The sequence below is a fragment of the Apteryx mantelli genome, chromosome 7, assembly GCF_036417845.1.
Source record: "Apteryx mantelli isolate bAptMan1 chromosome 7, bAptMan1.hap1, whole genome shotgun sequence".
In the NCBI taxonomy this organism is placed as follows: domain Eukaryota; kingdom Metazoa; phylum Chordata; class Aves; order Apterygiformes; family Apterygidae; genus Apteryx; species Apteryx mantelli.
The window spans coordinates 24,759,708-24,784,020 of NC_089984.1; the positions used below are offsets into that span (position 1 = coordinate 24,759,708).

General features: G+C 47.3%; 1 protein-coding gene across 1 annotated transcript; it reads right to left on the reverse strand.

The window, feature by feature from the left end:
- Positions 1-8,173: 8,173 nt before the first annotated feature.
- On the reverse strand, positions 8,174-23,553 carry CXCL12 (C-X-C motif chemokine ligand 12). Its single transcript, XM_067300031.1, has 5 exons — positions 23,410-23,553; positions 17,151-17,268; positions 14,082-14,168; positions 10,303-10,400; positions 8,174-8,205 (listed from the first exon to the last, which is right to left on the reverse strand). The coding sequence occupies exons 1-5, from the start codon at positions 23,468-23,470 to the stop codon at positions 8,174-8,176; spliced, it is 396 nt and encodes a 131-aa protein (XP_067156132.1). The 5' UTR covers positions 23,471-23,553.
- Positions 23,554-24,313: the final 760 nt, after the last annotated feature.

Sequence of the window (24,313 nt, forward strand, 5' to 3'; positions counted from 1 at the left end):
TCTGGCTGCATGATGCTTTCTACAGACCACAGAGCTCTCAGATCAGCAATTTCTCCTTTGCCAACAAGGCCAAGAAATCTTGATGCTCCTTGTAGATAAACCTTGCTATGGTGTCTTTCACTGCATCATCATCTACAGGCTTCTTCCATCAAGGAATGCCCCTCCTCCACATCCATGTCTCCTTTGATCAGGTGCAGTGCAAAGTTTAGCAGGTGTCTATATGTTTATTAAATGGGGAACAGCTTCTAGCTAACACTTACGCTGTCACTGGAGACTTTTCACCTGAGAACAGCCCCAAGCAGTAGCCATTAAAACTTGTTCTGAGCTTTGGATAAGTCTCATAAGTTGCCATGGTGGATACAGGCCACATAAAAGGTGCAATAAGAAGGCATGATCCAGAACCCATTGAAGATATTTTCTGTTGACTTCAGCATACAGGGGCATAAGCTACAAGGAAGAATATACATTACAGGACTGGTTTTCTCCTCACTGAACAGGACATCAACACAGTGGGATTAGAAGAGATAGCTGGAAACCAGGAAAAGGTTGTGTAATTACAAGTTAGAGCAAAAGAAGATGTCACTTCTCTTTGGTTCTGTCTCCAGCTGAGAGAGTGGCTCATATACACAGTAATACAGAAAACAACAACAACTTTTCTTAGTCTTTCTGAAAATAAAGTGGTGTCTGGCAGGAGGTGGAGCTAACAGCCTGGGCTCCTGCTTTTGTTTTTCAGTTGCTATGACTGCACCCATGTGCCTCAGTTTTACCTATCATTTTCTACTGTATGCAACATGGTCTTGTAAGACAGGTTAGCTGGCATTTGTAGATGAGATGCTTTTAGCAAGAAATGGCATATCTGGAACCAAGTTGTTCATATATTTGTACCAGTTTCTAGAATTTTAGAAGAACGAAGTTTTTCACTTCAACACACCTTTTCCTCTTTTCTTTCTTCTGGAGAGTTGAAGGGAGGGAAAAGCTAAGCAATTTCTCTAATCCAAAAAATTTTTCCTCTGCACTTATCAGGGAGACTAAAATTTTAAAGACAATGTTTTTTTCTGGTCAATGCAAAACAAGAACCACAACTACCCCTGAATACAAAAGCCAGAACAAGTGATTATGCCTGAATAAATTCTCAATAAACACACTATGAAACTTCACAGTGAAGACTGCCACCAGAGAAAAATTGACTGTGTATTATATCTTTATGCTTCCCTTTTACCTTTTGATTGCAAAGCCAAGATGATTCTCCCAGCTAAGATTCATCATATGATTTGCATTCAAATCCACATTCATTCTGTATTATGTCACAGGCAGAGGAGCCAGCGTCTGCATGCTGCTTTTCCTTTTTTTTTTTTTTGGGGGGGAGGAAGAATGAAGGGTGTAATTACAGCAGAGTAGAATTGTGCTCATTTATGCTTTAATCAGTCAACAGAGTCATTACTTTACAAATGCTGCTCCGGAGCAGTCAGCACTGTCCTTTGGAAAGGGAGGGCCTGATTTAGCTGAGACCAGGCTGTTCACTACACTGGGACAGAGTTGAGAGTTGTAATCAGGTCTGATATCAATACCATCAAAGAATTCCCTGAGCAGAAATTAAAGGCTGCCATGGAGCTGACAAGGGCAAAAGATTTTGAAACCTTTCAAGTTTCCAGGTGTTGTTTTTTGCTTTTGTTCCAATTATATTTAATCACATTTAAACAGTGGGCATAATAAGAACCAGTTCAGGCTGAAGGATGGCCCATGTGCATGGAGAAGGAATCCAAACATCTGAGCTGCCAACAACCACCTTCTCTGCTGTTAGATACCTCCCTATTTATTATTGGTATTAATTATTAGCCTCAGTCCTATTAAAATACATAGATAACACTGATACCTTGCTAGCTGGGCTCCACACTGAAGATACAACCCTTGTGATGATTAGGAAACCCAGATCAAAAGTATTTTGTTTATAAAGAGATATTTGGGAGATGTCAGCCCAGCAATCTCCCTTTCCAACAGGATTAGCTGAAATCTAAATCATAAAATCCTAAGATAGATAACCCTCAAAGGGGCCTTCAGCCATTCAGACCATACACCCATAAGCTACAGTACCATCAATATGAAAAGAAGGGCTCTTAAATCTGCACCAGAGGCAAATCAGTCTCCTCACAGGATAACCAGGAAGCTTATCTGCCACCCAAGAGACAAGCTCCTGTTATAAAATTTGGAGATAGCAATTCTCTCACTCCTTCCCAACAGCTATAAATCCCATCCTGCACTTACCTTGCCTGTGTATCTTATCCTTACTGTACTAGACCACAAACTCAGCCCTCTCCCTTCAGCAGTGCTCTGAAAAAACACCAGCATCCTTCATAATGAATCTACCTGCAGGATCAGTGCTTTGCACAGGTGCTAATCCCCAAGAAGCAGAAATACTTCCCATGCTATCCCCTAACCTGTACTACACCAGGGCCTGGTAAATCCTGTCCATAATCAATGTCAAGATGGCTGAAGCTGTGAATGCAGCTGATTTCCTTCAGCTTGTTAACACTGGAAGGCTGCTTATGAACAGAGCCAGCTGTGTTAATACAGTGGGTTCACCACTAATTCCAAGGCAGACGCTTGAGTATGCAGTTTACAGATACATTGCCATGGTGCTTTGCCAAGGAAGTAAGATCCAAAACTTCCACATTTAAGAAAAAAGAACTGATGAAAGACACAGCAAAGTGCTCCAAAGAACATGGGGCCTTTCCTTAAAAATAAGGTGTAATTTTGTAGCTAATTACTCTCAATGCCTTTCCCAGTGGCCTGGGAATCTCTCGCTGACCATCTGCACGCACAATTACCTGCTCAGTTTTTCATAATCACTTACTAAATCATTGTTGGATTTGCAAAGGGATCATCAGTCATCTGAGTTTCCTTTTTCTGCGTGTCTTTTGCCTTGTGTTGATTTGGCCAAGTAACATTTACTGAATAAGAGGCTCGGTAAGGTTCAAGCACCATTTCAGTCCACTGGGGGATATTTAATTACCCCTAGCCTTTGCTCTGCTCAGAGCTGTACATGGGGCTGGGGTTCACCTGGGCTGCAGCGGACAAACCAAGGGGCAGCATACAGGAGCAGGCAGCTGCGGAGGGAGCAGGGGAAACCTGGGGAAAGTTTTTGCCCTTGCCACAGGGACTCAGGCCAGGGGAGAGGGGGGCACTGACAAAACCTGGTTTCAGCTGATGCGTTTGAAACTCACAGCAAATTCCCACTGACATCATCGGAGTTCGGATTATACCTCTGGGCTCTCCATGGCCAGTCCTACAAGCTAAGCCTCTAAAACCATTCCCCACCTCCAAACCGGAGGTGTCTCCCTCTCTGGAAGGAGGCCCAGCAGGGACTGTGCTGGTTTTAGTGAACATGCTGCATAGTGTGAGGCCTGCCTTACATGACCCGCCCGTGGCCAGGGAGAACTGGCCCCCAGGAAGGGCTTGTACACAACGTCTGCTCTTTGCACTGAACGCTGCACGTCCTCCAACACCCTCAGCCCCAGCATGGACTCTTCAGAGAAACCCTCTCTCCTTCCAGAGCACAGAGGTTGGCCAACGGTGGCATATTATTCCTGTGGAGGCACCACAGGAGACAGGAGATTTCAGCCTGCCAGGCCGCTGCTCCCTGCCAAACCCAGCGGGAACTTTGCCATAGGTTCTTTGCAGACAGTCTGAGCTGAAGGGGCTACATGGAAATGTTACTGATACTGGACGCTTAAACTATATCTAAATGGTCTAATGGGAAGCATTTTGCTGTTTGTATGTGAGGAAAGAAACATTAGAAACAAGTAATCATTTCATTTAGATAGACATTTTTATTAAGAAAATTTTAAGTGCATACACATTTACCAGAGAAATTATGACAATATAAATGTGTTTATTTTCAAAATATTCTATGAAAGGAGTAATTTCAAAAGCATAATATAACTCCTCCATAAAAGCTGCCTTACAGGAAAACAAGTACAAAAGCTTTTTTCACATTATTTGGGAAGATATTTCTCTTTACTTAATAAAAATATAAAATACAGTATACACCACATTCTGACAACACTGAGTTCTTAAGGAGTGGAAGATGGGAGGTTCATGCAGCCCTTTCATCATGATAAATATTTTCTTCTCTGTGGCCACCAGAGCTTCATGTTGGCAGGCAAGATTTGGCTTGGTGTGGAGTTGGTAGAGAAAAAATCCAGACTTTAGGTAATGAATTCTCAGAAGCCCCTGGTTACTATAAATTGCATCACTCAAAACAAGTTGCCAGAGAAAAGAAGGACCCTCTAGGTTATAACAAAGGGAAAATAGCAACAAAAAGTTCTACAGGAACTGCGTTTTCAGTAAAATGTGTATATTTAACTTGGAATATAGCCTTAATTGCAAAAGGCCAGTGAACAGTCACCTATGCTCAAACACATTAGTTCAAAACACATCAAAAAGTCACCTTCATCCTTCCTCAGGCAGAATTCAGATAAGATATTCATATATACAAGTGTAAAGCTAGTATAAATAAAAAAAAAATTGGCACAGCAATAAATACCATCTATTCTTCTTAAAAAAAAAAAAACAAAAAAACTTAGCATTCAACAGCTGCAGTTTGGAAAATACCACACGTGACTATTTCACATTTATGGAATCTGCTCTTTCAGCACTGGTTCAGTGTTATCTCTTTTCCCTCTTCCTGTTCACGTATGGCCCCTACATCACTCCCATCTCCCCATCCTTCCTTTCCCTGATTTGCTCTTTGGTCAACAGTCAAAAGCATAAAGGAAAAACTAGTGCTCTCCCAAGCAGGTTTCTGTCAGTGCTGCCTCACAACCTGTTAAGACTACGGTATGCACATGAGGAATAGAGCATAATGCATAGAATAGCGCAAGAAGCTTGAAGCAGCCTGGTGACTGACTTCTCTAGTGTGAAGGGCATGGCTGCTCTTCTTGATTCAATGGTTCTCAGCAAATCACATTAAGCAGAAAGTAAAGCTTCCCTCTCAAGGTTATAGTTTGGTTTAAAGCAAGAGAGAGCTTTTAGCAGGTTCTCACTTAGGTGAGTCTTCAGTGACTCCTGGCCAGGCCTGCTCCACCCCCTGCATTCACATTGTACTTCAGCTTGCCCCAGGGGATCTGTGCTCTGGGCAAGGAAGGGAAGTGGAATCAGCCCCTAGGAGCAGCCCCATTCACTGAGGGGTCTTAGCTGTGCGCGTAATGAATCTTCAGCAGCGCAGGAGTCTCAGGGCCCAGGCCACACCATGGGATTCCCAAGAAATGCCAGAGACAGAAGGCCCACAAGGCACCCAGACAATCGTCACCTGTCTGTAAATGCTCCTTAGCCTTGCAGGGAGTCCTTTTCCTTCCTTCTGGGACTTATGCACTTCTTGCAGCAGCAAATGCCCTTCCATTAACACAGCTTGCTCCTGAAATGCCCACTAATCCGCCCCTAGAAAAGGAAGTTAGCCGGTTTCCTGCAATACTTCCGTCACCTAGGTACACTGCCCAAAGCTGAGAGTCAGGGGTCTGGCTAGGGTGCTCCAGCACTGCCCATCTCAGTGCCTCTGTCAAGGCAATGTGTTCACTCAGGCTGCGATGTGGGGATGTGCCCAGAGACCATTCCCCGCTGATGCCAATCCCAGTGCACTCCCTGTTAGTGGGGACTGGAACAGAATATTGTCAAGGCTGTACAGCCACATCTACCACCCCATCAGGTCATTGTAGTATAGACATCTGAAATACAATGAATTTGAGACCTTACTAAGGAATGGAAGGATATGAGATAGCCAGGGATATGCCCAAATGCAGGATCTTGGCTTGGGTGCCCAAATATCGTACTTAACACTGTGGGCTGTTCAGATAGTAAGCCTGAATTGGTGATTTCTCTTCTTTACTGCTGCGTTTAAGGGAAAGACAGTGCTTCCCCCTAGAAATGAAATCTCCATGGCCCTTACCATCAGCAAGGTATGCTGTTGAATCAAAAACAGAGGATTATTTAATTCTCCATTGACTCCAGTGGGAACAGATCAGACCTCAAGTTGTTGTTGGACGGCAAGCACACGTGAAGAATGCCCCTTCCTGGGTGTGAGAAGGACAAGCTCCATGTCTGTATCAGAACCAAAATTCTTCCATCTTTCCCCAAAGTCATTCTTGGCTTTCACACTCACATGTCAGTCTCTTGGCAAATCATTAGCAGTTGCAGATGCTCGTGTGAGGACAGGAGATGGACCCTAGGATATAAAGTGCAATCCGAGGAAGATACAAAGGACTCTGATTTTCTCATACAAGTTCTTTCTGCCTTTACCCCTATAGTAGAGGTTCTGATTCTACTCTCATTGAAATCAACAGTCAAATTCTCCCCAGGTACAGTGGTACCAGACCTTTCAAAACAGAGATGAATGATACTTAAAGCACCAGCTTGGTAATGATAATAATAGAGGGAAAGACAAACTCACACCCACATGTTTTAGGCATGGTACTTGGTTTCTACTTAAAAGCAAATGAGGCGATGTGGTCCCAGCCGAAGCATTCTCTGTAATAGCACCATTTTACAGACAGGAAAATACTTACAAGATTGTTACCTGAATCCACATGGGAAATAAGGCAGTCCCTGGCTAGCCAAAGCGGCTCTTTGGCATTAAAGATGCCTGCCACAAAAAGGAGTGATTAGTGAAACATCTTTTTCAGTGTTCCTGACACAGGCCGCAGGTAAGAGGGAAGATTCCTTTTGAAGCAACCCACCCAACAAAAACATACAATGTTAGACAGTTACAGTTGTTTTACAATACACACACACAGATACATACAAATATAAGTACTGTGCCACACAAAGTTTGGACAATACGTGCTTCCCTCAGATCTCAGTGCACAGCATAACATGATTATTGCAGTATTTCAGGTGTCTTTTTCCATAGGCTTTACAGCAAAGATATTTGCTTATACAGGTAAGAATCGGGAGAAAGAAATTTCTGGCTGAGAGAGGGGGTTGGTGCAAGAAGTGGTATTTCTTCCTGGATGTACTCTGCACAGGAAATTCTAGAAGATACATTGTTTCACAAGCAAACAGAACCACTACTACTGGTGAACAGTGACTGTTCGCCTGCATTTCCACACCTAAGAAATACCGCTCTTTTGGCAAAATGGGCAGACCTTCACTATTTCCTCTCTTGCCCCAGGTATCTCTTTTCTCCAAAGACATGGACAGACATCCTCTTTTGGATCTACCCAGAGCAATCAAAGATGTTACTGCCCTCAGGTACTTGTGACTGCAGCAACCAAGGCTGCAGCATTGCTGGTGAAGGGTCATATCAATGTACCTCCATCTACGTTGGTGCAAAGCCAGCCAGGCTAGCTGAAACCACCTCCTGCGGATAGGTGATAACAGACACCTGGTGCATGGCAGCATCTCTGACTGCTCCAGCAATTTGCAACATTATCACATGGTTGGATCTTTAAAAAAAAACATTCCTTTTTGTGCTAAAACTCACCGTCAGAAACACAGGAACATAGGAAATGCCAGGTGATATCAGATCAGTATTGTGGCTCCTAACACACTCAGCTGCTACAAATCAGTACCAGCACCTTGCAATAGCAGATGTGTATTGACCCAGCTGCCCATGGCTTTAGCCCTGTAGCCCTGAGTTTAATCCCTTAGTCAAAATACCTATAATCATTACCCATGATAATGCTGTCCATTTTTATCAATGTCTGATGCTTTTTAGAGCCTTCCTATGTTCTTGGCCTCACTGACTTTTGGGGGCAAGGAGCTCCACCACTACTTAGACAACATCATTGCACTGTACAGTTCATGTCCTTCTAGGTTTAAATCTCCAGGAGACTTGCATGAACCAAAAGAAAGTTAAATAAAGCAGAACCTCTACATTGCAAATGAAATAAAATGTTATATAATAACATAGGGTTAGTTTAAATTCATATCTGCCCTCAGTGCTAGGTAATAAACCAACCTGTATAGAAAGATATTTTTCTCAAAACAAATACATCTTACTACATGAAAATAGCACTGTGAAAGCAAGCCAATTTGTGCAAAAAAAAAGAGAAAAAGAAAAAAAAGCTTGTAAATGCATGAAGCGTTGCTTTTGTGTTGCATGATAACAGTGAAATGTATTCATTCCCTAATACTGGTTATCTGCTCTCTGGGTCCTACAGTAAGAAATCCTGTAGACGGCTTACAATGCTTGCCTCTTACATCTTGAACCTCCTGTTGATGAAGAACAGAGTGAAATACTATTTAGGTTTATTTCAGTTGAAAAACCTTTGCTATCAGGCCTAGTCAAAAAGCAAGTTTGTGTCTCGGCTAACCCAAAGGCATTTCTTTTGCAGCCCCTCCAACCAGAATGTTCCAAACAGTTTGGGGGAAGTTCTCCACAAGGAGCTACTGGGACCCAGCAGGGCAAACCCAGCAATTGGGGTTATTTCTGGCAGGTTGTGCTGATCATAGTTAGTAAGGTGTTCAGAGCTAACATAGGAGAAAGGCTGGCTGGGAAGCTTATTCTGGACTTGAAAGCCAGAGCAGAGAAATATCAGTGGGCAAAAAGACTCAGCAAAATACAGCAGGAAAAAGGAGGGATTAAAACATACCCGAGCAGCCTCAGGAGTGGAATGGGTGTCACTGGGAATGCCACCTTTTCCCCCAGGAATGCCCCTTCCCACCCACCCCCGGGGTCTGCTGGAGAACACAGACTGCAGCACCCAGTCCCTGTGCTCCACAGAGGTCTGCAAGGGTCCCCAGGTCTCTCTACAGACATAAAGGACAGTCCAAGCTCTGCTCTTGTTGGTGTTCAGCTCCCGCAATGGGGTGGCTGGAGAGCAAAGTCCCCTCTGAGTGTGCTGCCCAGACAGGAACCATACCCATCACCTCCTAGCTCTTCTCTCCTGCTCTGCACCCTCACATACCAAGAACAACTGGTCAGCAGATCACAGCTCATGGTGGCCAGTTGCCCAGGGAAAGTGGGGGTCACAGGGAGGCTGAGAGGCCATGTGCTGCACAGTAAATGTGTGAGGCACAAGTGCAGAGGTAGGGAGCATAGGGTAGGAGGCAGACAAATTGGGTCTCCCATGTTCAGTGTGAGCATGGTACCCAGGAAGAGCAGTGGGTTAAGAATCACAAGACAGTGTGAGTGTATCTTAGGTGCAGATGTGTATGGGGTTCACTGAGAACAAGGAGTCAGCCTATGGTCACTTTGTATTGATGGCCCCCAGATTTTGTCTGAAGTGACCCTTATTCCTGCTCCAGACTGATCAGCCTTTTATGACTTGGATGGAGTCACTAAGGCTGAATTACAACTGTAAGACAGTAAACACCAGGTATGTGAAAACCCTGATGCCTCAGCATGCCTTGTCTAGTCTACAGGATCAGAACACACATCCCTTTCAAAGCCCACTGGGCAAGTTAGACTGTGTGACCAGAGCCAGAGACAGCTATGGCTACTCTCCATGAGGTAGCCTCAGACAACTCATCCAGAAACAGAGAAGCATGACTAAACCATGAGCAAAATTCCCCTTTTTGAAGAGACAGAGGGCTACCAAGTCTTTACTGGGCTTTTAACTTTGACTTTGCTTCAGAGCTATTTTGGCCTCTTTGGGTCTGTTTCCTCAGCTGTAAAACAGGATGACAGACTTTAGCCAGCATCTCTATAAAGAAGACTGCAAGAATGAAGCAGCCCCTGCCCAGACACTGCTGACAATACAGAACATGGGGGAAGTGCTCACATATGTCTGGAAAATTGGAAGTGGATAGAACACACTATCCCAAATGTGCCTTTTACCAGCCCCCTCCATGCCCTAGTCTCCATGTGGAGAAAATCAAGGGTTACACATTGGACAGTAATCAATGGGTTGTGCTCTACTTATCATTGTCAACCTAGTGAGAAACACTCAGACTTTTTGCTGCACTCTTTGCGTCTCTTAGAGAATTGAAATATGCAGTGCCATTATAGTGTGGCCACTTCAAGAGAACAATGATTCAAGGTTCACAGTCACCCCCATATTACAGGACTGGGCTAAATTTATCCCTGGTGAAACAAAACTGAAATCAACACTTCAGATTTGCACTGAGTTTAAAGATGTTCTGTCCCCTTCACCCCCACCTCTGTTGTGACTGAACTTTCCCCCTGCTTTGAGAGGTTTATCTTCATAATAACCCTTGGAGGGAGGGTACAGTTGTTATCCTCAACAAACACAGGGGAAAATGGAGGCCCAGACAGGCTAGATTTGCCCAAGGTCACACAGGATGTGTCTGTGGAAGAACAGGGAATTCAACCTGGGTTCTCCCAGCTCAGAAACTAGTGCCTCCTACCATTCTTTCTCCCTGGAGACTTTAGTGGTGTTGCACGGGAAGGGCAGAGTAGGCCCCGTTTCTTCTGTTGCTTTTTTTTATGAGTGCGATGACGTGGTCTAAATTAAAAGAAAAATACAAAGAGACTGCCATAAATTATCCATATACAAAGGTCTTATTCACATTTATCCTATGGTCCCTTCAAACCTCTCTAGCAGGGCACAAATGAAGATAACATCCCCATTCAGGCACCCCCTGCCTCAGAGGGACACTGAGCAAAAGTGCCCTGGTGACAGTCCACTTGCATGTTCTGAGTCCAGAACAACTCTTTTTGCCCCAACACTTAGGCCTCCCAAATGCCTGCCAAAACTTGCAAGCCAGGAGCCTCACCATCCACATGGTGTCCACTGAGGCAAAATGAAAGCAGAAGGGAGCTGGATTTCTGGCTTCCCACCCACCATTCCCTCTGATATCAACAAGAGCCTGTAGTTATTATATCGGATTTGTGGGCACTTGGAGCCTTCAAATGAGGCTGTGAAGATGCTTGCCTACATTGTGCCCCACCATGTGAGGCATTCACCCAGCACATGCTTGCTGGAGTACTGGTAGACTGGTTTTTGGTGTCTTGTAATTCAGCTATTATTTACAAATGAGATCAGTAAATACGGAAGTGCTGCCACATCTGAATTTACAAGCACTACGGATGAAGGCAGCAGTAGGCCTTGGCTTCCACTGCAGCCAGCCCCTGGAAGTTGGGAGTTTCCTTTCCTCTGTCCCAGCAGGCTCAGGGAAAAGGTTTTTCCTGTTTGACTGTGTTATCTTCTCCAGATCCATCAGCTCTCTTGTCTGTGCCAGAAGTAACAGGTGAGCTTAATGGATTCCAACATCTCAGGCTGAGGGGAAGTTTAGAGTTGGGACTATGTTAATGTGACAATGGACAAGCAAGGATCATTCTTTGATCTCTGTTTACTTTTGGCTCTGTTAACTCCATGAGGTTCCAGTTTTGCAAATCCTTGTGTGAAGGGAGAAGGAAAGGCAGTCAAGGCTGGACTTTAAATGATACCTGGGATTGCTTGAAAGTGGTAAAGGGTTTGTTAGCAATTTCAAGAAAGGTTTGATTTGCCCCTTGTCTACAAAATGGATGAGTGTTGAATGATGTTGGCCACAGCAGCTGCACAATGATTTTTAAAGCCAGTTAAGGAACTTGGATTCCTGACAGCCTGAATGTATTTTACTGATATCTTGTAAGTGTGCGTATTACATGGAAATGTGATGAATATAAAGCAATCATAAATGCTAAGCAGAATTAGTGAGCAAAATAATTCCTACTAAAACCATCTCTGGTTTCACAGTCAACTGTATTGGACTACTATATTCTATGAATTTTTCCTGCCCATAGCTGCAGATTATAACACAAAAGATACCCTCTTATTGAAACATTGGTATAAATTAGGATATCTTGACGTTGGATTTTACTTAAGCAATTACAAGAGCCCTTTCTACAAAATGTATTAATTTTATTCCAGAAAAATAAATTCCCATGTACAATTGGGTTTTCATAACATGAAACAATTAGCCATTTTATTGCTAGTGCATATAGGGTAATGTCACATTTCATACAATTTCAGTACAAGTGAAAAAATATAATATATGGCTGATTGAAATTGATAGCTACATTAACATTTATAGATCTATATAGATTTATTTTACAAGCTGTTAGTAGTTTAGAGGGATATCGGTGTTCTAAACTACCAACATTCATATGGCTCCAATTCAAATATATGAATTGTTTGATGCACTATAAATATATTCCAAAGTACATTTCATTGAAGAAGTCAAAGCTGTGCACTAAAATATATGAAAAACATGCCTTGTGAAAATGCTACAGACAAAGCCCTGACTGTCTACGGAGCATGAAAATGCCATTGGTGCTAGCATTACTGGTTGGAAAAAATGAGAATAATGCCATGATTACAGGATTAGGTGATGGAGATGTATGCTTTCTCTCTTCTTATTTAATAGAGTTTGGACCAAATTCTCTTCTGTTACCCAATGTAAACCTGGATGAAATCCACTGAATTAGCAGAATTGCTTCTGAGTTATAGTTAGGTAAACAAAAGCCAGAATATGGCTGGAGATCAGGTGCAGGCTCACTGGTTTCAACAGAGCTGGCCCCAGATCTTCACCAGTGAAAGTGAGAGCAGAATGTGTCCTGGCTGGGTTGATCCACTAAGTTAGGCAGGCAGGATCTGAGCACGTAATCACATAACCCAACCCTGCAGATTTCTTAAGTGCCTCCTAAGTTCAAGTCTGATTATACTGCCTACAGCTCCATTGGGGCTGATAGTAAGCAGAAACTTAGGCATGGGCTTGGCAATTTTCCCAAGTTGGGAAACAAAGTAGCCCAAGGCCCTAGGATCATCAGCACGGGCCACATCCTGCTCTTAGGTTAAATTGTGCCTAAATCCAAAGTCATCCTAGCCACATCAAGCTGGATTACCTCTGTAGAAAATTTGCCCAAAGGACAATAGAGCTGAGTGCTGACAGCAAGGAAGGCACTGAGCATCAGATGTGGTGGGAAGAGCTGGCAGGGTTGGAATCGCAGTCAGCTTGTTAGATGGTTTCCTTCCCTCCTCCTCCTCCTCACTCATAGCCCCAGCATGGTCCCACAAGGGGCAGAGGGAGGGATCTCTTTGCCCCGGTAGAATTTCTCCCCTTGCTTATTGTAAAACCAGAGGGAGAAAAAGCCTTATTTTTTCCCTGTACCCCTCTGCCTTCAGTGGAGGGCATTCAACTATCTGCACTGCCTCACATTTGCCCTGGGGCCACACTCTTCCCTGCATTTCTCCAAGAAATTCCTCATTCCTCCTGCAAATGACTTGATTCCAACCCTGCCTTCACCCCACAAACAGAGGCAGCAGGGGTAAGGTTCAGCATGGTTACTGAGGGGTGGGAATGTGGTGGCAAAGGTGGGAGGGATTCTGAGTGCACAGGTGGGCTTTCTGGCCAAAATGCCACTGCTGGATCAACTCAAGATGAGGATCCTGGGCAAGCAAGGAACTGCTTTGCCCCATCACTTGTCTCATCTTCCATCCCAGAAAGGCTGGAGCCCTCCCCATCAGCTCAGCACAGAAATGTTCTCTGTGCTGCTCTTTGCTAACAATAAAATTCAACAGAGAGAGGCTGGGTCCACCTCAGGAGAGCCATGAACAGCCACTTGCAAGAGAAATAAAAATAGATGAAAAAAGCCTCTCTATCTGCCAGGCTGGTTTTCCCCTAGCCTTGTGGGAGTGCCTGATTCATGGCAGTGCATCTTGCTTTGGGAGATATTAATAGCATTCCACACTGGCCAGCAGAGAAACAATTTTTACTGTTAAGACCCACTAGGCCTTCGCTACCTGTGCAAACAGACTCCCAGTGTAATGTGAAGAAGGGGCTCCAAAGAAACTGAAATAATATAAATTCCGAAGTAATTGTAGTTTGGCTTGGGGAAAAGGGGGCATAAAGGAAGCATTTTCCTTGGGAGAACGGCTCTTTTAAAAAGAGGATGAGTTGGGGACCCCGTAACAGATTCATTAGGACAGCTTTTGCCTCAAATCCTGGCAAAACTCTTAGTTTAACATTTAGGATATACTAGAAGCTGATGTTTTAATACAGACTAGGTCAACTCCAAGCCCATCTTCAAATCAATATCTGATTCCACGAGTACTTGTCCGCACGGTTAAAGCCAGCCCTTAACATTCTACCCTTTAATAACTCAGGATGTGTTAGCTGTTAAGTCCATTTTTCTCTTGCCTTACTTGTTTAAAGCTTTCTCCAGATATTCCTGAATCCACTTTAACTTGGGATCAATGCACACTTGCTTGCTGTTGTTCTTGAGCCTTGCACTGCCAAAGGAGAAGAGTTAGAGTGAGTCTAGTGTGCAACACTCCTCAGCCCACACTCCCAGCTTTATTTGGCACACAGGTTTGCCACATGCAATTCTATTATGGACAATGGTGCAGTGTCTGATTTCCCTGGATGTTGGTGCTGCTCTCAGATAACCTATGAAGAGGCTGGGATATCCATTCTGTCCTCAAGAGACTTAAGAATCTTCCCAGGTTTGAAAGACTGATGCAGTTTGTCCCCTCTGATGCTGATTCCTGGGGTCTGTGCTGGTATGCTTGGGGTGAAGAGATGAAGAACTTGAATCTGAGTTTTCCAGTTTACACCTACTAGTTCAGTAGATTGCAGGCAGGAAGAGAACTGGAAGTACCACAGTGCCAGAGGCAGGTTTTCCCTCTTATTTCCAATCAGTACTGGAAACAAAGCAGAAACCTCTTGAGGGGTTTCTCCTTTTTCCTGAATGTCCAAGCTGTACTTTCCAAACCAGAAATTTTAGCTAATTTGAATATGTTGCAAAGAAAATATCCAGACACCTATCTGAAGCAAAATCCCCCTGACAGCCTGGGGTTTGGGTTATCTACGTGTTTCAGACAGAAGCAGTACAAATAGCTCTTCAGTGATGTCAGCAGTCTCACCCTTCAGGGATCTCAGGACTTCTTAAGAGTGCTGTGATCTCTCACTTCCCCCTAAGCACACTGCCTCTTCCCCAGATGCTTAAAAATTTCCCCTTAAGCAGCCTGCCATGTAAAAGTGCCAAGAATAGCAATTTCATGGAAATGTCCATAGGAGTAAGTTCAGCACTTGCTTAAGTACTTTGTTGGATGGGAGCCAAATGTTCCCTACTTTATAAAAAGAAATCTGCAGAGCACAAAAATATGGAGCAAGAAGCAACAGGTCAAAAAGGCTCCTTGGTCTGAAATTATGCAACAGCATAGTTGTAACACAAACACATTGAAGATCCAGTCCTGCAAGCCCTATGCCAATAAAGTAGTGAATGAGCCTAAGTCATATTTCCCTTACAGCAGTGCCAATATGGAGTATTTCCAGTGAAGTGATGCCAACAGAAAGTGAGAATGGATTTGCTGATGTTAGCAATGCCTGAGAACTATTAAGCTGGCCATACAGAGTACAGAACCGAAAGCACACGTAACCACCCTCCTGCCACCTGCAGCGGAATTCCTCTCACCTAACATTCAGACATGGATTTTGTAGATATTTATTTCTGAGCCAGTCAGCCCATGCTCCTTTTACAGACACTGGAGAGAACTAGGCATTTGTAAGGAGTGTTCATGTCTACTTTAGAATGCAATTAACTGCATGTTAAAAATGCTTATTTCCCTGCATTGAAACCAAGAAATTTAGGACGGGCTTGGTAGAAGCAGACATCCACAAAGGAGATTTCTGGATTTGGAGAGATGACTCCCCATAGAGTTGACAGCGAAGGTCTGTTCTTAGGCTTCTTGTTCAGGTAAAATTCCCCTCAACTATAAAGGGAAACGTACTTGAGCAAAAACTGCAAGATCTTTCCTTGAACCTATATGGTTTCAGTGAGATTCTCTACTCCTGAAAATGGTGGAGTCTCCCAGCAGCTTTTAAGTTACTCACACCTTCACTGTATAATGCAAACCCACTGAATTCAGAGTGTGGCTAAAGCCACCAGGATGAGACTCTCATATGTTAGTTCTGAGTCCATTTCAACTTCTGTTTTTATAAAGACCTACTTCCAACTTGTGATGTCTCACTGGCATTTGGAGGTAAGCTTGTTTTAGGTACCTTTCTTTTTTAAATAACAAAAGGATGGTGAACTATAGGTTCATGTGTTCTGGGTATCATTAAATCACATTGCAGACACATTTGGATGAGGAATGGGTGAGAACATGGGTTGTTTCTGTTTCTATATTTTGTGCTCTTATCCATCTCTAATGACTGTAATCCCACATTAATCAAGAAAAAAATGCATACTGTATCCCATCTTAAAGGCCTGACATTTTCTTGAAAATACTCCAGATAATTCCAAATCCTCTACAAAGCCTTAGCATTGGGACCCTTATGACATCCATTGACAGCCCCAAAAGAGCATAAATCCAAACACTCTTTGCCTTTTGGATGCTTGCCTCCAAAACATATAGGTAGATATCAGAGCTAATCACAGCTGGTTTTGCCATTTTTGCTAAAGGAAATTATTTCTTAGCTGGGGCTTACATTTTTTTCTCACTGTCCTCCACCAAATCCTAAGGCAGAGGCACACATGAGAATATGTGTATGATCTGTCCACAGTGGTTTAAAAAAAGAAAGAATCCATATGAATAAACACTTGTTCATGAATGGATACATGCCCATCAATAACTCTGCACATTCCTGAGAAATCTCATGAAACCACACCAGTTTTCCAAATGTAGAAACGTTCTGGATGACAAAGGATAGATTTTTACAGCATTTATATTGGAACTGGAAGAGCTCAACAGATCCAAGACAGAACTAGTGATGGGAGCACTGCACAGACACCCAATGTAGTCACTGAGACCCCCTCACAGAGGTCAATAGGAGTTGATAGTACTGGAGCTCCCTCAATGAAAAGATGAATGCTAGTTTTTTTTCTCTGAAGATTTTGAATTTTGTGAGAGGAGAAAGGGGGTCACCCATAAACAAACGAACCAAAAAGGCTTTCCTAGACCACAAAAAACCCCCAACTCAACAAGCCCATTCTTCATGAAAATTAGTGCTTCTTTTTGAGCAAAACAGGACATGGGGTCACATAATCACAGAGGTAGGATACAGCTAGGAAACATCTAGCTGGGTTCCTTTGTGTGGGGTAAAGCAGAGTCTAGCTGCATCTGGCTCAAGGAGTGAGAGGTGAACTGGAAATCACTGCATGAGGCAGAGACCTAGCTGTAGCAATGAGCAGGGCTAACCTGTGAGGCAGCAACCAGCTCTGTGACTCTCGCTAAGATTTGCACCCAGCGGAAAAGATTTAAGAGACTTACACAATCTGAAGTGAGCAGTTGGGTGTGGAGAGGATTTTGAGGTGCTTAATGTTGGCTCTTGCCACGTTGCTCTCGTAGAATCGACAGGGACATCGGTAAGTCAGGCTGACAGGTTTCTCTGTGGGACACAGCGAGAGAAAGGACATGTTACTCCCTCTTACTCCCTGTGAGCAGTACAGATACACAGATCAGGGCTGACAGAAACTCTTCTCCAGCTCTCCAAATATGCAGGTGAAAAAAAGCAATAGAAAAGTTGTAGCTTTGGAACAGCATTTGTCCACAGCTCACAGTACAATCCTCTTGCCCCAGTCCCCAACCTTTTAATCCTGGTGCGTGGGATTTCAGAAGACAAAAGAAAGGGGAGAGAAATTGGAGATAAGAAAAGAAGAGATTAGAGTAAGGAGCCACTCCATTGTACAGGGATGCTCCTGGTAATTAGACAAGATAAAGGCCAAAAGAGGGGGCACTTGTCCTCAGTGTTGTTCTTGCCAAATGATTTTGACCCGAGGCCAAATTAGAAGGTAGCCAGAAGAAAGCAATGAATTCCAAAGAGTACAGATCAAAACAGCTCGGCTCAGGTGCAGGCTTTTCACCGGGGACTTACTGGCTACAGAAAAGCCCTGAGTCTTTCGGGCTTTCCCAGGGCCCAGCAGCTGACCTTTTCCACTACAGCCAACCTTTTACTCTCAGTAGAGCTATTCGCACAAGGAGGTGTAACTCAGCGATGCAAGATCACAGTGGTTTTAAAGAAGAGATCTGGAGTCTTTTGAACTCCGAGCTATGGCAAAGTAACAGCAATTCAAGGAGACAGTTATCAGGCAGTGTGCTCTCCACAAACTAATCAGGGACCACCAGACTGGATGAAAATCTTATCACTAGCATCATTGGGGACTGGATTAAATTTAGCCCCCTAGGTTAAAAAGCAGCAATGAATATACATGCAGCACTGAGAAAAGCAGCCTGGCTCTCATCACAGCATCTGATGCAGTCCTTCCTCTGCCTGATTTCTCCATGTAAGGACTGAATTACCAATAACCAAGTGTACGTAAATAAGGTCCTTACTCTATGTAGGAGCTTCAAAGCCCCATGCACACTGGAACACAAACAGAGAAGCCATGCCTGGAAGTCTAGAAAGAGCTGCCTAAGATTTCAAACCATTTCTCATTGGAGCAGTTTTCAGCCTCTGAGGACAATTACATTCATAGAAAGGGACTAACCCATGAGGTCTGATTCATGCTGCAGATGGTCAGATCCATATCTGATAGGGCTTTGGATCCAGCATGGCAATCTGCAGCCATGCTTATTTAGCCACCTGGGAGCGTTCACAGCATCCGGACCCAACTCCCTTAAAGGCAGAGGAAGAGATATAGAGCAGGGAAGGGCTTGGAATCCTCAAACTGCTGTCTAGGAAGGTGAGAAAAGAGATAGCTTTTCAAAGTGCAGCTGATCTGCATATATTACACATTTACCAATGCCTCTCTCTAGCAAACACAACCACAGGCAACACAGTGAAGTTACCCTCTCCTCAGGAGGGAAAATCTTTTTTTTCCCCAAGCTCCTCATATTACAAGCAATGAGCCAGAGTCTGATCTGGCAAATATGCAAACGCAGAGGAATTCATTACTGTAAGCAGAGTTTCTCCAGATTCACACCAAGGCTCAAAATCTGAACAAGAAGTTAACAGAACTGGAGGACTTTTTCCCTCAGTGTTCATGCCAGTCGGTCACTTTGAATAGTGATATCATTTGTAAGTTAAAAAATGGGAGGAGAAGCTCAAATCTGATATGGGGTAGGGGGAGGGAGGACTGCAAGGTTGCCACATCATTCATTCTAAGCCATGCAAACTTGCACGATACTGATTAGTGCTAATGTGGCAGTAGCTACTAGGCTAGTAATACTAGACACCAGTGCAAATCTGTGCCTGATAACTACGGATCAGTGGGTTTATATAGGAAAGGGAGACTGAAATTGAACGCAACTGTTGAACAACTCTCAGCACAGCTGCAGAGGAAGTGCCTCTGCAAGCTTGTACTAATAAAGTAAGTTTAAGCAAACTTTACCCTAAACAATGAGCATGGATGAACTGTTCAGATCTGTGATCTGAGAAGGCAATCCTGTCCTCTCTGAGACTGAGAGGCAGTTTTGATCCCATACCACTTGAAATCAGAAGCAAGGAGAGTTTACCCATCACTAAAAGTGTCTGTAAGTCCCAAGGTTGTTTCCACCCAGCAAAGCACATCCAGCACTGAGAGGAAGAGAGGATGTCCCAGCATTTAGCACCCTTCTGTCACCCCAGTGTGAGGTGCAGTGACCACTTCTCTCCTGGCACAAGAATCCCTTTGGTGTTTCTGTGTTCCTTGGTTGCTGATCAGGAGCAGAGCCACAGAAAGCAGGCAGCATGTGCATTGGATCAGCTCTCAGCATCATTAGCAGGAAACTAGCACCTCCTGCCACTGCTCCTCTAGTGCTCTGGCTCTGAGAGCTTGCTGTAGCTTGCTCTGCTCTCAGCGAGCTGTCGCCAGGGAGATCTAGTGCACGTAGGATTCCCCACCACGGGAACCCCTACCATTCTCAAGTAGGGGAATATTTGGGAAGGGGGCATTGCTGGTCTCACCCCAAGGCTGATGAATGGGTCTTCCTAATCTCATTTCGAAATTTGGAACAAGTTGCTCAATGCACAGTAGAGTTGATTAAGCCAGTTATTCTATGGGCTTGCATTGCAAGAGTGAGTGCTCTGTGGGTTCTCTGATATCCAATAAACATTGAGCACATGCTGAGGCCATTCCCTCCGCAGGACACATTAGTATGGTCTGTTACTTGTACTGCTACATGAAAACTGCTTTTTCATGAAGCTGATGGTACATAAAGTCTGAGACCTTTATCTGTCTGGCATACTTGGCTGAAATAGGTGACTCAGAGCAGAATCTGATATCTCAGTGTCATTCCTTCAGCCTCACTTCCTTAGACAAAAAGAAAAAGAAACACTTCTTTTGGTCCTGGCTAGAAGAATTTTTTTAGAAGAGTTTGACTGTTTTCATATTCAAAGTTGAGTTTTGCTGGCTCTAAACACCCACTGCTGCTGGGAAACGCTCACTAGAGACAACACACTCATAAAAATCTGCATTGCAGGGTCCATAGGCAATACTCTGCTCATCAGGGGTGTACAGTCCCTGTTTCACCCTGCACAGAATTGCCTTGCCTCAACACATGAGTTGTCAGCTCTGCACTGAAGTTACTGTATGTAACTAGCTGTGTGGACTAGGAAGCTCTGGACATTTGAACAGAGAGGGAAGCTATGTCCAGGCAAGTAGGCTGGGCATGAACAAGAGGTGCATTTGTCATTATCTGAAGAGGGTGTTGAGTGCTCACAGTTTGGCAACTTAAGACTGAACAGCTCCATTTCCCTAGTGAGTAAGGCTGTGATGGGCAGATACAGCTTTACCAGGATGGCTAAGAAGAACTCGCAGCTCTCCTGCCCTACAGGACAGGTAGTCCTGCAACTGCTTATCTGGAGCAGGCCTGTGAACACTACATGACATGCAAAGAAGCAGACAAAAAGGCCTCTTACCAGTGCAAGCCTGTGGGGTCTCTCTCCATACGCTCGTTTATCTCCAACTGTTTTAAGCCATTCACTTACTGCAGTAGGCAGGCCCTGACACGCTTACTCTGCCATAAAAATACCCCCTGCCGCTTGCAACCAGCTAAGGAGCCCTTCCCCAGACAGCTCTGCCAGCCCCTCGGCCCCGCGCTGAGCTCTGCCAGAGGAGGCAAGGAGAAGCGAGGTTCCTGCTGCTCGCAGGGTGCAGAGGAGCCACTGAGCCCCCACTGGCCCCCTGCACCGCATTACCCCTGAGCCCTGGGGTCTGCACCCCTGCCTGGGGCTTCAGCCCTCCTTAGGGCTGACAGCACTCCTGCTCACTCCAGCCTCAGACTCACCCCGCTGCTGACATCGCGCACAGGGATTGCAGGGTGCCCAGCCCTGGGCTGTGCTGGGGAGCCCCAGCAGCGGGCGGGTGTGCAGAGCCCTGGGGTGCAGTGCTCGCGCAGCCTGGCAGCTGCACAGAGGGGAAGGCGCTCCTGGGGAGGAGAGGAAGGGCTCCTGAAACAGAGGGAGTGAGGGAGGTCTGGCTTTGTAGAACGGTGTGCGGGATCCCCCACTCCGTGCTCGGAGACCGGGGATGTGCCCTGTCCCCGGGGGGCACCACAGTCCTGCCTCGCCCCGGCTGCAGCCCCTGCAGCCGAATTGACCACCACGCTGCGGGGCCACAGCAAGCACGGGGTCCGCAGGCGGGCCCCCTCCTCTGCTCTCTGCGCCCCTGCCCTCGGCCGCCGGCCCACAGAAACCAAACGCCCCCTCCAGCGTTTTGAACTTGGGCGCACGAGGCGCAGAGCCCACGCTCCCCGCGGGAGAGGCGCTCCCGTGCGTGCAGGCAGGCAACGGCGCTGACCACTGCCTCGGGCGCTGCCCGGGGCTGCATTGCCGCCCTCGGCCCCCTGCACAGGCAGCAAGCGCAGCCTGCGCGCTGCTGCCCACGGGAGATGGTGCCTGCCGCAGCCCAGGCCGCAGGGGTGCTCCAGGCTCCCTCTTCTCTCTGTTAAGGCAAACGCCACCCTCAGCCCGGTTTGGCATCGGGAGCGGCTCCCTGTGCGCTCTCTGTCCCAGGCACACCGTGCCCCACTCTCACCTATATCCCCTTATAAGTGTATCGGGAGTTTTCTCCCGCAGCCATAAGCAGTGCCCCAGAGCCTTAATTCCGCGGGTCTCTGAGAGCTGCTCAGCCTCAACCAGTGCAAGCGGCGGGACCAAACCTCGACTGGCCAGATTTGGTTGTCTGCTTCTCTTTCGGGGTCGGTGCATATTCAGTGCTGGCTTTTTGTTCCTTTTCCCTGGAAAGAGGTTACTTCTGAGACAGTATTGTGGAAAAGAATCGGCGAAATTATCAAGAGCAATTAACTCTCAGTCTAAACAGAAGGGGTACTGGGGGAGGGATCCTTCCCCTCCCTGGTGGGGAACACCCAAGTTTCGGTCGCCGCAATGGGAGAATAAAATGGGAGCGGAGGTTTGAAAGGGCGCTCGTTACCTAGCCAGAAAGCTTTCGATGAGGGGACAAAAGGCGGCAAATCTCCGCGAGGAAAAGCCACCTTGCAGGTGAGCGCCCGGGCCGGGCTGGGCTCCCTGCGAGAGCGGCCGGCAGATGCCCAGCCGCAGCCCCCGCCCGCCCCACGCAGCGCCGGCCCCGCCACGCGCGGGGAGCGCAGCTGCCCTGCGCTGCCTCCGGCCTCTCGCCCAGCGGGGCCCCGCGGCTCCCTGCCGCCCGCAGGGAGCGACGGCGGAGGCGGCAGCCTGCGGCGCTCTCCAGGGCCGCCCGCGCCCGAGCGGCCCCGGCGCGGCGCTCCCGCGGCCCCCGGCCGTGCAGGCACCCGCTGGCGCGGCGAGCGGCCCGCAGGGCGGACGGCTGGCGAGCTCCGCGGGTGCGGAGGGAGGAGCAGCGCCGGCTGCGAGCGGGACCCAGGGGCGGCCGGCCAGGGCCGCCTTCCCCCGCGGCGGCCGCGCTCCGCCGGGGCGCTGGGCGGGCGGGGGAGGGCGGCCGCTGTCCGTGGCTCGGCGGCAAACGCCTCCGCGGCAGCCCGCGCCGGCCGCCCCGCCGCGTTTGCCCGGACCTCTCGCCAGTGCCCCCCCAAACCTCTCCGTGCACCCTCGCAGGGGGTGGCGGGGGGAGCGGTGAATTCCTGCTGAGTGACCACTTCGGCTCCGCTTTGCCTTGATCGGGGCAAGATAGATCACGAAAGAGGACAGGAAAGGAACCTAACAACCGCCTGTTTCTCATTTATTGTAACTTTTTTTGTTTTAAGTGGAAATCAGTATGCATATTTTGCAACCAAACCACCTCCCTGCGGACCGAGATCTTGTTGAAAGTCTTCCCCCAGCCGATTTCAATCTGGAATAAGTTTGGCAAAGAGGATCGCTTTGACCAGAAAAAAGCCAGCGAGCGAGAAAGCCTGCCTGCTTCCAACTCGGCACCGCTATTCCTCGGGACTTGCCAGACGCGCAGATTTACGAGCCGCCGCAAGAACCAGCGGCGGGAGGGTGGGCGAACGGCGGGGGACGGGGGAGGCAAAGGCGAGACCTCCGCAGGGCTGCAGCTCCCGCTATCACTCCGCCCCGGTCCCCCGGCTCCCCGGCCCCCGCAGCGGCAGCGGTGCGAGCGAGGAGAAGGCAGGGAGGGCAGCGGCGCCCCGCTCCCTGCAGCTCACTTACCCTCCGAGAGGGAGACAACGGCCAGGGCGAAGGCGAGCAGAGCCAGAGCTCTCACGTCCATGCTGGGGCGGCTGGCGGCGCGGGGCAGGCGCTGGACGGCGAGTCGCGGCGGCTGCGGCGGCTGCGGCGCTCTGCTGGAGTCCCCTCCTCCCCTCCCTCTATAGAGGGGCCGGGATCGCTGGCGCTGGGGGAGGGGAGCCAGGGGGAGTAGCCAGCCTATGATTTATTGCCCGTGGCATGTTATTACATCCTTCCTCTGTTAAAAATGTTTGGAAGGGAACCAAAAAGAGCGAGGGCTCCTCTCCGCGCTCCGCCAGCCCGGCAGTCTTCCCCCAGGCCAGGCGCTTGCCGCAGCAGCGCCGGGACCCGCGCCCGGCCGTGGGGCGGGAGAGGCCGCGCTCCCCGCTTTGCCCCGGGCACCCGGGCAGGGCAGCTGCCCTCTGCCCCCTGCCCCGGGGCGCAGCTGGGCCTGTCGCGCGGGCACGAGATGCCCCGTCCCTCCGCAGCGCCCGGCGGCCCCAGCTGCGCGGCGGGGAGCGCGGTTCACGGTCACTTCATCAGCCCGAGTGTGTGTGTGTGTGTGGGGGGACCTACGAGAAAGCTTTCTCCCCAAACTGTGCCGACCGCCGTCACTTCTGGGCTCCCCGACCGCGCTGGTCTTGAACCAGAGCTGCCAGACCTGGGACAGATGCGGGGACAAATCCTGTGATGTCTCAGCATTTACACCGGGAGGAGGAGAAAAAAAATCTCCCTTCACTCTCGTGGGCGCTAATCTAGACTTACACTGGCGCCGTGGACATCAGACGCGGGGCCTCATACGAAGCTCCTTCGCAGAAGTTTCTCCGAGGGAATTTCGAGGGAGGAGAGAGCGAGCGCGAGAGGGAAAGGGGGAGGAAGGCTCTGC